Source organism: Buceros rhinoceros, unplaced genomic scaffold (assembly GCF_000710305.1).
Source record: "Buceros rhinoceros silvestris isolate BGI_N320 unplaced genomic scaffold, ASM71030v1 scaffold23968, whole genome shotgun sequence".
NCBI classification, from domain to species: domain Eukaryota; kingdom Metazoa; phylum Chordata; class Aves; order Bucerotiformes; family Bucerotidae; genus Buceros; species Buceros rhinoceros.
This window is the reverse complement of record NW_010425469.1, coordinates 1,398-15,563: the sequence shown is the minus strand read 5'-3', so window position 1 is coordinate 15,563 and position 14,166 is coordinate 1,398. Positions and strand designations below refer to the sequence as shown.

The 14,166-nt window shown below is 38.6% G+C and overlaps 1 protein-coding gene across 1 annotated transcript in view; it reads left to right on the top strand.

The window, feature by feature from the left end:
* The window catches only part of CHP1 (calcineurin-like EF-hand protein 1), a 13,186-nt gene extending 465 nt beyond the window's left edge, over nt 1-12,721 (top strand). Inside the window, exons 2-7 of the mRNA XM_010141173.1 lie at nt 164-236; nt 7,548-7,628; nt 8,700-8,827; nt 9,670-9,731; nt 10,783-10,905; nt 12,192-12,721. Of these exons, the coding sequence (XP_010139475.1) occupies nt 164-236; nt 7,548-7,628; nt 8,700-8,827; nt 9,670-9,731; nt 10,783-10,905; nt 12,192-12,245 (521 nt within the window). The 3' untranslated portion in view covers nt 12,246-12,721. The remainder of the gene's footprint in view (nt 1-163; nt 237-7,547; nt 7,629-8,699; nt 8,828-9,669; nt 9,732-10,782; nt 10,906-12,191) is intronic.
* The last annotated feature ends 1,445 nt before the right edge of the window (nt 12,722-14,166 follow it).

Sequence of the window (14,166 nt, the reverse complement as noted above, 5' to 3'; positions counted from 1 at the left end):
CTGCCGGGATGTAATCCTTTGCAACCTGCTCTAGCCAGGGTGGTTGGACTAGATGATCTCCAGAGGTGCCTTCCAACCCCTACCATTCTGTGATTCTGTGTAATGAGGTCTGTTCCTGTGAGGAATCATTGACATGCTAATTTGTTTCTTTTTTTTTCTTCAGTCTCCCACAGTCAAATCACCCGCTTGTACAGTCGCTTCACCAGCTTAGACAAAGGAGAAAATGGCACTCTGAGGTGGGTATTGTCACTAATTCTGTTGTCCTTGACAGACATCTGCAGTGGTGGCTTGCTGTTGCAGGATGCCTGCATGTATTCCTCATATGGTGAATTAGTAAGGCTATTATTACCTACTGTCTACACAGACATTCAAGTTTGTTCTCTTTTATGGAAGGTTAGGAGACATAGCATTGAGCTCAGATGCTCTGAATACCAGTCGTCTGTACTGTAGGAAAGGTGAAGGTTTGTAGAGTTAGTACAAGAAAGGTTGGATTTGGTATGCAAGGTCTTACAACAGATGTCGAGAAATGTTAAACCATGGGTTTAGATTGGTATTATTTTACCTTTCTTTATATGTTGCTTCTAATATTTATTAGAAGAATGGTTACACTATGTCATCTTCATCTGGCTTTCATAACAAAAAGATCATTTATATATTTTGGCAGCAGCACAGGGTCTTAATTGTTTCCGATGTGTGTGTCTTTTAACACTACTTTGATCTGCAAGTCCTTTACTATTCTTAACTTTACATGTCTTATTGAACACCCATGTCTGTTGATATGTTCAGAAATAAAAAGAAAGAGCTGGAACCATGTCACTGTGACTAAACAAATACACATTTTCTTCTTTAACGTAGTAGTGCAGGATATTCCAAGATCTTTAAAGTGTTTGTTTCTGTCTAAAATTTGAAAACTACAGAATTGAACTAGTTTCTGGCAACTTAAGTAAAGTTTAAGCCTTATATTTATTTATCTGCAAATCATTTTTCACTTTGGACTGAGTCTGCTGGAAAGAGTATTCTCAGCTTAAAGGTAAACTCTAGTGGGATGATTGCCTGTTAAAATATGTCTTTGCCTGCTGTCTTTGTTCTCCAGCCTTCCCTACTCTGGTTATTGTATTGTGTGTTGGTATTATTGGTTTGCTCTTTATTTACTGAACAATCATGAATTCTGATTGTATTAAATTGCCTGTTATTCTGTTTTGATGCTCTCTCTATATTACATTAATGTTAGAGAAGCAGATTACAAATAAGAGCTCTCCATGATTGCATCAGGGTTGCAATTTTGCAACTAACGTAGTTGCCACTGAAAGTATGTTGCTTTTCTGTGTTGATACTGGTACTCAAGGCTTATCTTTGGCAACTAGCCTACAGCTTTGAAAACTTGCCAAACAAAACAACCAAAATGGAATCTGATCAGTTTTCAAGTGTATTTTGTTTCCCATTCACCATATAGCCACATAAGCCAGAACCAATGCACAGGGAGGCTGGAGAGAATGCAGGAGAGAGTAGGAAGGGGAAAGAAACCTTGCCGTGACATAGCATACAAGATCTGGCTGGGATGGAGTTAACTTTTTTTAATAGCAACTCCATCCCAGTCAAACCCAGTAAGCATAGATTTAGGGATCACTTGGGGTTTTATATATTATCTTGCAAAATATGATTGTAGGATGCACTATAAACCTATAAAAGCTAGACCTACCTATAAACCAACCTAACTATAAAGCTAGAATCACTGCTTAGAAGATGGTGACAGGTTGTAAGATCAAGTGTCTTTGGCAGTACTGCCAGCTTACTGCAGCTTCCCTGTCTGAAGGAAGTTCCTTCTGGTGCCACAAGTGGCTGACTTCGCAGTTAACATTTAAGTAACTGGTTGTGGGGTTGTACTGTAAACAGGACTACTGAGTGATTATTTTTGGTTAAAAATACTCCCTGCCCTTTTCATTTGTATAGATATTCTCAAGCTGACTCCAGTGTATTGGACTGTGACTGTACTGTGAATAGCTAGACTTGCATAGTTGAAGACATGACAAAGAGGGTTGTGGGTGTGGAAACAACTAGTTTGGGATGGGATGGGCAGGAACTTCTTAAGCCCACTCTGTCACCAAAGCCAATGTATCATTGTGACTTACAGATCAGCTGATGATATTGTAGGTAAGGTTAATACTACTTATGTCTCAAAATTAAATTACTTGGAAAAGAAGAATACTAACAGCCTTTTCAAACTTTGCACGTGGATTGGTCTTCACTGATGAATAAAGGTGATGGCTGCCAGTCTAGAAAAATTTGAGCCTAGCACAGCTAGGCTCCAACTTTAAATTCACGTACCGGGTCCTTAAAGTTTGTGTAAACTTCAGAGAGATTGTATTCAGTTTATGTAAGAGAAGTAATTAATTAAATATGCTATGAATGTCTGTTGCACAATGCGTGGTTTCATAGTATTATGTATCAGGAGGAGCTTTGACTTCTATTATGGATAATCATGTGACACTTGGTAAAGGAAGTGAAGTTTGTTTGGAAAATCCCGGCAACTGCGTGAACTATGATCCATTAACTTGCAGTCTCGGCCTCTAAGCGTAGCCTGCTCCCAAATGTGGCTGACTTAGCACAGCATTCAAATTTTGAAACCTGTCCTGGCACTTAGAATATGTGGAAACCATAAAGTATAGAAAACTACTTCCTGAAAAAAGAGAGGGAAGTAATAACTACAGCTCAGAAAGTCGTTAATGTTGGTTTCTGAAACACTGATCAAAGATAACTTGCTACTTTGAGACAAGCAAGATGAAGTTATCACTTGCTTACTACCTCAAAACAGTTTGGAAGGCAAAGTGTCTTCTCTTTGTTTCACGTGAGCGGGAACGGTTGTTTCTGTGAGGATGACTCATACACTTGGCTTACAAATCAGACGTGACAGAAATCACTCGTAGCTATGATCAGGAAAAGAAGTTTTAGGTAGTTCTTTATGGCATGAAATAAATCTTTATATGTGTACCACCCTTCTGAAGAAGGGGAAAAGCCAAGTTCTTATCTATGTATTAAAAATGGTCAAGGTGAAGAACACTTGGTACAGAAGTTTTGCCAGATGATGATTGATCCTGATGGTTAGAGAAGACAGGCAGTTCATTCTGAAACTGTAATCCAAAGCTGAAATCTTTCCTAGCCACATGTTTCTATCCAGTGTATCTATGTGAGTACATATATGTATGCCTCAAGAGATGTACAAGACAAAACTTCATATGCCTTGTTGTAGCTTTGGGTTTTTTTCCCCTCCTCCTTATCCTCTAAATGACTACAGCCATGGCTACTGATTAACTCTTGCAAATTCTTTAAAGGTGTAGAAAAATGTTCTCTTTTTTCCTTACCTTCACTTTTCCTAATCAAAATGAGTAAGTTCCCTCAGACTTGAACCACCAGAGTGCAACTAGGTTGTCAAAGCCAGGACAAAACTGTTGCGTTGAAAATTCATTTGTTGCCTTAGATTTCAGTATTGTGACATGCTGAGCTGCCAAAACAAAAGGTTGATATCCTTGGATATCCATAGCTACATCTAAATTATGAAGTCTGAAACATACTTGTTCTGCCTACATCCTAGCTGTAGGTCAGGAGGAAATCAGCGTGCCTATTTTCTTCTTTACATTCTTATTTCCAAGATGAGGCAGTTGAAGTGTATGACCAGAATAAATATGCGCTTGCTTCAGTGAGCCCATTGAGCTGGTACTGAAGTACGCCACACAAGTATATACCTGCTCCAAAATTTATCTACTAGTAAGTAGCTCTAGTTAGATGCATATAGAGCTAGAAAAACGAATTACTTGTCTGAACTCTCACTTTTGCATGGAGCCTCCCAGTTATGGTAGTTTCTTCTGTGCTGGGGAAATCTCAAGTTAAACACTTCAGAAGTGTTTTTTACCGTACAGTAATTGGTATAACCTGATGAGTGTGGAAGAAGGAAGGGGAGAGTGAGTATTCTGAAAGCTGGTACATGAGAATACTCACACTGAGCTATTTGTGCATTATCTCACTCTTATGAAAGCTATTCATGAGATGGCGTCTCCTGGAAAACTTCAGAAAACCTCTGGTTCTGAGAGAACGGTAACAAGAACTAGTCAGGCCATATGTTAATCTTTGTTAGAGAATTGAATCGTCTTAGTCTGGAAAGGTGTCAGGCTTGTTCTTATTAGTTCTAACTGATATTGCAAGATTTCAAAGTAAAATATTAAAGTAGCTCTCTGAACATGGAATTCTTCACCTTTGCTTAAGAAAATGCAAAGGATTTCTAATTTCTAACTGTAAGTATGGATTTGGATTGGAGGGGATAGGGTATTAGAATAGTCTACACTTTCATCCTAGACTATGCTTTTCTCGCACTGCTTTTCCCCCCTCCCTTGCCTTGCTCATGTAAATCATCACATTTTAGTATACTCCTTGGCCTAATGTTTATATCCAATTACTACTCTGATAGTTAAGCAACTTCTAAAATTTGTGTAGAGCACGTGTAAGGATGAAGTTAGATAAGGTGGCTGACATGGCTGTGAAAGAGAAGGATCTCTGTCATCTTTTCCTAACATTTCTCCACGCTCCCAGGGCTTTTTTGTCAGCCGTGGTAGTTAGTAGATCTAAGTTTTTTTAACTGCTTCAAGATGCTAATTCAACAGAAAGATAATTGGAAAACTGGGGAGGAGGGAGATGGGGAGGTTTTTGGGGGGATTTGTGAGATACACTAGAGCACCAAAAGGTTTGATGAACGACAAAGCTAATGTTAGCAAGAGAAGGGAGCAGTGAAACCTTCAGTAATAACCTGTTAAATCTCTTGACCTTCTTGCACGATACACCTTACTTATATTTACCTTTTTCAAGTAATTTCTTGTTCCCTGTATCATCTGGACATCTTTCTTTTCCTCTACCACTGCTCTTTCATATATGGTTGCTTTCTCTCCATTGTTCTACTTTCCCCCATCTCTAGGTAGCCCTACCCTCCTCATCGCTGTTGAGGGAGCAGTACTCTCTGCTACTCTCTAGAAGTAAAAGAAGAATGAACAACCAGAAATAATGGAATTTAAAAAGGGTTGTGCAACCTTTGGTGTAAGGCAGAGCCACCTTTACGGTGGGGATCTGCAGTGTGCCTTGGAGGGTATATACTCATGCTTAGAAATACTTAACTATCTTAGATTCTACAAGTTCCTTGCTGCAGAGTATGTCTAAGTGTTAATGCATGGGCATATATATCTTAAATGGTTGGCCTGCATAATGTTAACATGCAGTTAAAGGTTGCTTTGCATGTTAAGGTTAAGCAAGGATTTAATAAAAGCCAAGTTCCTGGAAAGATACATTAGAAGAGCCGTGTTGCTATGGTACATGAACACAGAAGAAGTAGAGGGTATTAAATTTCCTGTAAGCTCCAGCCTCAGCCAGGCGAAGCTGATCCCTGAATGACTGCAGGAAGCCTTAGTTTATAAAGCAGAGAATAACTTACATCATGCATTCATTTACATTTTTTATGGCTGTTACGGCTATTTCAATTATAACACTGACTCAGTAATGTGCTCTTAATAGGCAAAAATGGTGTACTGCAATCCTGAAAATGACAGGACAAATAGATTTGAAACCTCGGGAGTTATTTATGGTTAATTGTTAATCGCCTGTTAGAAAGCAGAACAACTGAAGGCTGAAATGCTGGCTGTAAATTGAGGCTCAATATTGAGAAACAGTGATACGCAAGGAAAAAGATCTGAAGTATTAGGATTTTGCTTGAAATGGAAGAGAGTGCAGTTGCTGCTTTCAGCTGTTAGCGTTGACACTGAAGTCCTGTTGAAATTTTGTTACTAGGGCATAGGTTTTCCACATCACTGCATCTCCTGCCTAAATTGCTAATATATACTTTGCCCTTGAGCTGTAGCTTAAAATGCAGTGGTCCTGAAGGGTCAGGTAGCAAGGTGATCACGTTATACAGATGTTAGATAACTTTGCCTATTAATAATTCAGACGTGGTCAGAGCAGAAGTTTGCTGGGATAGCTTAAAAATATGGTCAGGTCACTCTACTAGAAGGTCAAACAGTTTAACCATGTTGTAACAGATGTATTATAATTGGCACTTTTAACAGTGCTGTGATGTGACTGGGTGCAAGGAGTGATTTAGAAGGCATTTAAAACTAGGACGTCTTGCTTCTGTGCCTTTCCCAGGCTAGATTAGCAATAAGGTTAGCCAATGCCTTTTTTCCCGTCTTTAAGACCGCGTTACTATAAAAGCCCAGTATACTGAAGTAATCTCAATCTGTTCGTGTTTGCTTCGCCCGTTTCTTCGTGTAATGAATCATGAATCGAACCTTCTTGCTGACTCATTTAGTGAGCCTAGGTTTCAAAAGTAGCAAACATTTAGTAATCAAGTTTGAGACTTTGATCCAAACTTAACAGCAGAGCTGCATTTGGCTTGAAGAGAATTGCCAATATTTCTGGAGATTGGGTAGGAAATGTCAGTTTTATCCCATTGCTGTTATCTTTGCAGTTTAAAACCTAGATGATTATCTTGTACTAACTGATAAATCGCTGTCCTGTGTGGTGGGGGGAGCAACCAAAAACCACCAAAAAACCTTCTGCAAGCAAACCTGTTGACTGAGGTATTCACCAAGACACACTTGGTGTATCTGCCTTGGTCACACCAAGATTATCCCACTTTCCTGTCAATTACGTTCTGTTAGGTTGAAAGAAAAGAAAAAATACTAGTGCAACTCTAATAATAGAATGAACCCTATGTTCATGTCATACTGACCTCAGATGTGTTTATATCAGTACAGCTCATGATCAGGGATCAGAAAAGCTCTAACAATGAAAGCATAGCCATGCAGACACTATACTGTGTACATATAATCATGAGCAGAAAGGAGAATGGCTGGCGAGAGCAGCGAGTGTTTGCAGTGTACTCGTGAAGTTACATCAGGTGTACAGGCCCCTGTCAAAGTCTAAATTTACTATAAAATAGAATGCTGCTTGGTCGAAGCTAAAATGGTGAAATTTGGCATTCATAATAGGATATGAAGTTGTTGCACTAAAAAAAATTCTGTTAGAATATGCATACCTGTGATAAGATTGAAGGAGCATGGTATTGTCCCAGAATCTGGAATGGGGTAGTCTGGAAAAGCATGCCAGCTCAAATTATTCAGTACCAAAATGTTTATTAAAAAAAAAAAAGGTTAATTTTAGTGTTGAAGCCAAATTTTCCTTGAAAGCCATTTCAGAAGCTTTCCTTTCCTTAAGCTGCAAACTAGTTGGCATCGTTACAGTAAGGTTTCTAGCACAAACAATGTTAACGGCACTTCTCAGGTGCTAGCATGATAAATGAATACTGCTAGTCTGAGGTGTAACACAGGCTTGGCATTGTCTTTGGCTATATTTTTGTACCGTTAGTCATAGAGAAAATGTGATTTAAGGAGTTACACTTTAAAAAACTGCAGAAATAGGACCCATCAAATGTTTTACTGTGAATTCTTTTTGAGCAACTTTTTCTCCTCTGACTTCGACATTATGCAGACTTCATGTGTTTTTGCTTTACTTAGCCGTGAAGACTTCCAGCGGATTCCAGAGCTTGCCATCAATCCGCTGGGAGACAGAATTATCAATGCCTTCTTTCCGGAAGGGTGAGTTCCAAGAGAGAATTTGTGAGCAGACACAAAATGTGTAGTTAATCAGAAGTTTTGATAGGAGTGAAATGCTGACAATTAAACCACAAAATTTGAATTTACAAATAATTGTACACCTCAGACCTGTCATGAAATGTATGTGGGTACATTGTTTCCTCAGCATGTTTTCATTCTGTAATGAGAGATTCTTCACAACCTTACAAGAGTTTTGTGTGCTTTATTCATTGACAAATTCCATCTTTGTGTCACAGTTTGCCACTCCTCTTGCTATGCTGCTGAACACTTCTAAAAGTCAAGGACATCTGTGGACATTGGTTCTTAGAGCAAATTAGTAGCAATACTATTTTATGCTAAGTAGCATTGCAATTAACTCAGTGTTGTTTTTCACTTTTTACTAAGCGTACCTTTGTTATTAGATCAGCTTTTTTTGGTTTTGTTCACATTGAAAACGTAGCTTATGGCACTTCTAATGTAAATCCGAAAAAATTATCTAATTTGTAGTCCTGTCTCTCTTCATTATACTTCTCTAGATTGTTCTTTGGAATCTGTTGCTGTTCTTGAACACATTTGTCGTTACTGATTGATGAAGATTGGGTTGGCTAACCAAGTCATAGTATTAGCTAACACCAGGCAGTGTTTCCTGAATAGAAAGCAGGAGTCCTGGAAAGTACTTACACAGTTGGTTCCCACAGACATAGCTGCCCCACAAGCAGAAGGCAGGAGTGACGGCAAAGCTGTCGGGGGTGATGTACTCGCGGACAAAGGGCGCATCACCTGAATGAGAAAAGCAGAACAGGTCTAGTGACTGTTGAGGGCTTGAGCTTAAACAGCTTGCAGGCTTATTACTTTTTTTTTTCTTTACACATCATAGTTAACAGCAGCATGATCAGTTTGCAACGGCACTGTATCTGAGCTGGTTTTGTGCATAGCCAGCGGAACTCTGGGGAGGTGGGACTGGAAGAGTCTGCATGGTGTTAATGCTTTAGACATAACGTTCATACTCTTCTTTACTGAAATAAGAACGTGTACAAGTTATACTAAAACGCACCTGCTGAAATGCTTATGCAGAGAGGACCAGGTGAATTTCCGTGGATTCATGAGGACACTGGCCCACTTCCGACCCATAGAAGATAATGAAAAGAGCAAAGACCAGAATGGGCCAGAACCACTGAACAGCCGAAGTAACAAGCTCCACTGTAAGACATATGAACCTTCCTATAGAAGCAATTATTTTTCTTTCCTTTTCTGGGAAGGGAGTGAAGGGGCTTGATGTCTTTTGTACAGTTGTTCCCTCTAATAATCTCTAATATTTGACTTTTTTTTTCTTTACTTAACTTGCAAGTTTACCTAGTGGGAATGTCAACAATTGACCTGCTCTTGTAGTGGAATTTGGAATTGGCTGAATCTTGAGTAATGTGTATGCAATTCCAGAAGTCTTTTGAAATGGCTTGTGTCCAAAGTTATTTCAGATTTAGAAGCCACATCCCATACGTGAACGGGCTTTCCATTCCACCATATAATATAGTACTTTTTCCTCACCTTCAGCTGAGTGAGTACTTTCTTGAGTATTCGGATGTCTGCCTACAGCATATGAGCAGAATGCTTTTGCTCGCTAATCGAAGTTGGCAACAGTCTTCAGAGTACTTAAAATTTCAATCTTATCTCATCCAGAATATTGTCAAAGGAAATTAATGATAAAGTAAAAAATAGTTGGCTCTGAGGTTAAAGGGTTAAATGTATTTTAGTGGTAATTATACTTCCATGACTCAAGGCTTTAAAGAAATACCTCTGCAAGCAGAAGACTTCTGAAAGTACTCATACTGAGTACTTAAGATTTTTTTCACTTCTTGGCAATAACACTATTCCTGTATGTGGTAATAACACTTTGGAACTGAACATGAATTTCACAGTGAATTAAAATTCTAAGCTAATTTAAATAATTTATAAGTACTTACTATTAATTTTTTTTAGATAAATGTATTGTTATGAAGAAAAAATGGCACTTTAATTCAACTGCTCATTCTTTTATTTCCTGTAGTTGCTTTTCGGTTATATGATCTAGATAAAGATGAGAAGATCTCCAGGGATGAGCTGCTTCAGGTAAATAGTATAGGGCTGCTTTGAGTGACTCCATGACCTTCTCTGTGACTTCACACCCATTTAGAATGAAGAGGGGAGTTACAACAATCTACTCAAAAGAACGGAAAAAAATTTGTGGCTAATTGCTTATGTCTGGTTTAAAGCTTTAGATATGAGACTTTAATCACATTTGGCAGCCTAGGCTGTGCTGTCAGACTGGGAATGCTAGATTCAGATTTAAACCAGTGCATAACTTGGGCTAGGCAAACCTTACTGGAAATGACACCGAAGTATTCAGCAAATACACTAAGCCCTTTAAGAACTGCCTTCTGTAACTTTCAAAGATGCTCCTAATAGGACTTCACAGGAACAGTTCTTGAGGTGGGTTAGGTTGTTTGCCTGGTCCTTTGTGCATTCTCGCAATAGAATAAAACTTCTTGAAATTGAAGCAAAGGTAATCAAAGTTCATTGGTGCTGTGTATATATGAAACTAGGCTTGAGCTAGGAGTAATTACATACTACTAATCCTGGGAAGCAGAGATGGCAATTTGTGGTTCCTGATGTAGGACGAGGATTTACTTTTGACTGAAGCTGCCCTCTTTTATCTGCACAGAAAAAGTTTTACTAACTGTAGAGAGTAATGACAGTTATCATTTGACCATATACTTAGAAGATTCCTGTTGGCAACTATCTCAAACAGCAAATACTAAATGTTGGTATGTTTTGTGGGGAAAAAATAGACAAAAGCTTTGGAACAAAACATACTCATTCCTAGTCCCAAGAGTTTCTGATACTTCTAGCTCTTCCTGCTGCCTAGTGAAAAAGCAGGATTCTTTCTAAAAGGTGGTTACAAAGGGGAAGCTGTCTTTCCTGAAAGCCTTGACAAAGGACAAATAGAAGTTTGATAGTAATTACTTCCTTGGAAATCTGCCAGGTTGTTCTTGTATGGTGTTATTTTGACAGTATATACAAGAAAAACAGCACTAAGAATACTTCTCTTCTTGTGTCAATAATGGTTATTTCTGTTTTCCTACTAAAAATAAAATAATTTGGGGACTTCTATATGTTACAGGTATTACGGATGATGGTTGGTGTAAACATTTCAGATGAGCAGCTGGGCAGCATTGCTGACAGGACAATCCAGGAAGCTGATCAAGATGGAGATAGTGCCATCTCCTTTGCAGAGTTTGTAAAGGTTGTTAAACTACTTTTTTAATGACTGAATGAAATTGCTCAGTAATGGGCGAGTCAGACTTGAGTGCAAATGGAAACAGAAAGTTGTTCGGAAATTCCTGCGTGCATTTGGGCAAAGCGAGCCTTCTGCTAGCTCTTTTTCTTCCCTTCTTTACCAGAATGTTTTTAAATACCGTCAGGGTATTAATAATTAGACTATATGTTCCTTTGTACTCTTCCATAAGCTACACCACTAAATACACTGCAGAATTTTCCCTTTTTTCCTATTGCAACCACTTCTTTCTATGCAAGTAGCCTGACTAGCACAGTTAGAATAATTCTTCTGCTATAATTGTGCTGATCAGTTTACACTTGCAGATTTTATCTGTTAGTGACACAACATCAGTATTCAAGTTCCTAGCTCTAGTCCTTTGAATTGCATCTGTTGTTAGTTGAAATTATTCTGCTATGGGACAACTTTCTCCACTGACTGTATAATGGCTTCTTACTATTCCTGACTATCTAATGGAGTGGTATTGACAAGAGGAAACAGACTGATCTTGGAGGTGAACAAAGACAGGACAAGAAGCAACAGAAACAAGTTGCAACGTGGAAAGTTCTGGTTAGCTATTAGGAAAACTTTTTTACCAAGAGGATGATCATAGCAGCTGAAGATTTAGAACTTCCTTCTTTGGAGTTAAATAAGAGTTAAGTGGACAAGGCCCTGAGCAACCTGAAGGAGCTGGCCCTGCTTTAAGTGGGAGTTGGACCAAAAGACCTCCAGAGGCGTCTTCAAACTTACCACTATAATCTTGAAACACTGAAGTCTATGGCATGAAACAGCCTGGAGTAGTCAAATGTCTTTGTACCTCAATCTTAATAGCAGTGCAATTAATGAAGTTGTCACCCCAGTTTTATAGTGATCTGTGTTAGTCATGCTATTGTCTTTTTAGTTCTTCAGTGACTGCTTGTGCCACTTCCTCCACTCCATCCTCCCTTCTGTTTCCTGGCTGTGTATTTCCACGCAATCTAACTTGGGGAATCCAAGCCTTTGTGGGCTATTGGCAGACTGAAACGAATTAGATATGTTTTGGTTGGCAGCTGCCTTATAGCTTTAATGGCTGAATTTTCTTTCCGTGGAAAGACCTTAGTTCAGAAGGAAATACAGCAGGCTCTAGATGAAAGACTGGCATGCCAGATTGGAGACATTGCATGTTCCTGCCCATTTCCTCTACGCTAGAGTAAGAAACCTTACACGTGACAACTAGGTACAGTAACTTAAGTAGCTGTTTTTTACTTCTATTGCAGGTTCTGGAGAAGGTGGATGTAGAGCAGAAAATGAGCATTCGATTTCTTCACTGATGGATGGAGAACCTATTCCTTTCTACCCCTACTATATTAATGACTAGAACTTTGTTTTCTCCTTAACACCTTCTCCCAGAGCATTGCTGCTGGTGCATATACAATCCATCTCCAACCTCTCCCTGATTTGTTCTATCAATGTGAACATTCCCTGTGCATCAGGAACAAAGGGAAATAGCTGTTCTGCAACTTGGAAAGGAGCATTTTCTAAAACCGACTTTTCTTCCATATTTTTTTTACCCTTTCTCCCTTGTCTCCTTTTCCACTGCTGTTTCAATAAAATGTGTCTCATTTGCTGCTGTTTAATCTACAAGCTGATTTGTCTTAGCTCTGAATCTGAGAATGGAAAAATGGTAAGACACCACAGAAGAGCCCTCTGAAATGCTTTGGAGACAAGCATCTGTTTAAATACTAGGTGCAGTGGTAATAATTCACTTTTGCTTCCAGTAGCAACACCACATTACAACTGCCTTTTTCTCATTTGGCTCTTTACATGCAGATTTGTTTCTTTGCTGCTTCCAAATGTGGCTTTTACTTGAGGACTTGTCAATTTTTACGGCTGCTTTGTACAACTAGCACTGAATGCCTGATGGCAGCCTAGAGTATTTTAGAGTACTGTGAATAGATTTGATTTTTCTTTTTTTTGTGGAATGAATTCACAGAGACAATAGGAGAACCTGTGGTGGAGACAGGCTGTGCTGCCCTCAAAAGGAATAGGGATTCTGCACTAAGTCACTTAAACTGTTCCTGTAGCAGATGCAGAAACTTCTTGCTTTCCTTTGAGTAGCTTCCAGGCTTTTACAGCCAGTGGACCATGAAGTGCCCTTTCCAGGTTGCTTTGCTCTAGGATCCCTTCTCTCATCAGGGTGGTTTTGCCTCTGAAGTATAAAATTGTTTACCAGTGTACATAATGCAAAACAAATAATTATGCCAAAATCTGTAGTTCTATTGCTGCCCCCGATAATAGTGTCAAGAAACATAGTAGTGATTTTTTTTTTTTTTTTTTTTTCCCCCCCCAATCATAGTGGCCCGGATAATCAGTAATTATTTACATTTTCCAGTATGGAAGTCTGGTCTGTGAGATTTATGTTGAGGGTGATAGCTGTATTTAAGAAAGCTCTGTCAACAGTATAATTTGGGAAAGTATATGTTATCTCAAATATTTCAGAATATATTTCTACACAAATAACCTTGTAAGATGATTAATAGCATTAATATAATGCTGATAAATTCAAGAGATCAAAATTATTGAAGGTTCAATAGGAACATAATTTTTTGTGGCTACATTGGCAGATGGTCTGATGTAGTTCAGCTGGAGCATCCTACAGTCTGGGAGGTCCTTCCAATAAAACCAAAAAACCCTGGGAGCTTCTTTATAACACTTCTTTATCAGTGTTGTCACTGCTTCTCTATGTCATGTGTTAACATTTCTATAGATACTTACTAGTCTCAAACTACTTTAAAATGTGTGTTTCCTTTTTTTCTCAGCTCCTTTAATCATGTGTGTTAAAGAATCTTTGAAGGATTTTTGATTTAAGTTAAGGGCTTGCAGAGAGAAATGTTGCACTTTATTGTTTTGCAGAGTGCAGTGCAATTCCAGAAAGAAATGTAAATTAAAACCCCTACTCTGTATAAGAAAGAAACATTATAGTTTTATGACCGTGTCTTGTAAAATAGCAATGTAACAATGTTAACAGATCGAAAAGTATAAAAGTTTGTAGGCTTTGTGATTTGCTTAAAAGTGGGTGTTGCTCTTCTCTGGCTGTATAGTTGTAACCTACAGTTGTGCCTTACTGTCCCAGTGAGACTGGATATTGTATTTAACGATCCATAAATAAACCTTCCACTATGTAACAAACACCCCCCCCCCAAACCTGAAACTATTCCTGTATGGTATGGACTACCGTTTAATGGCTGGAAA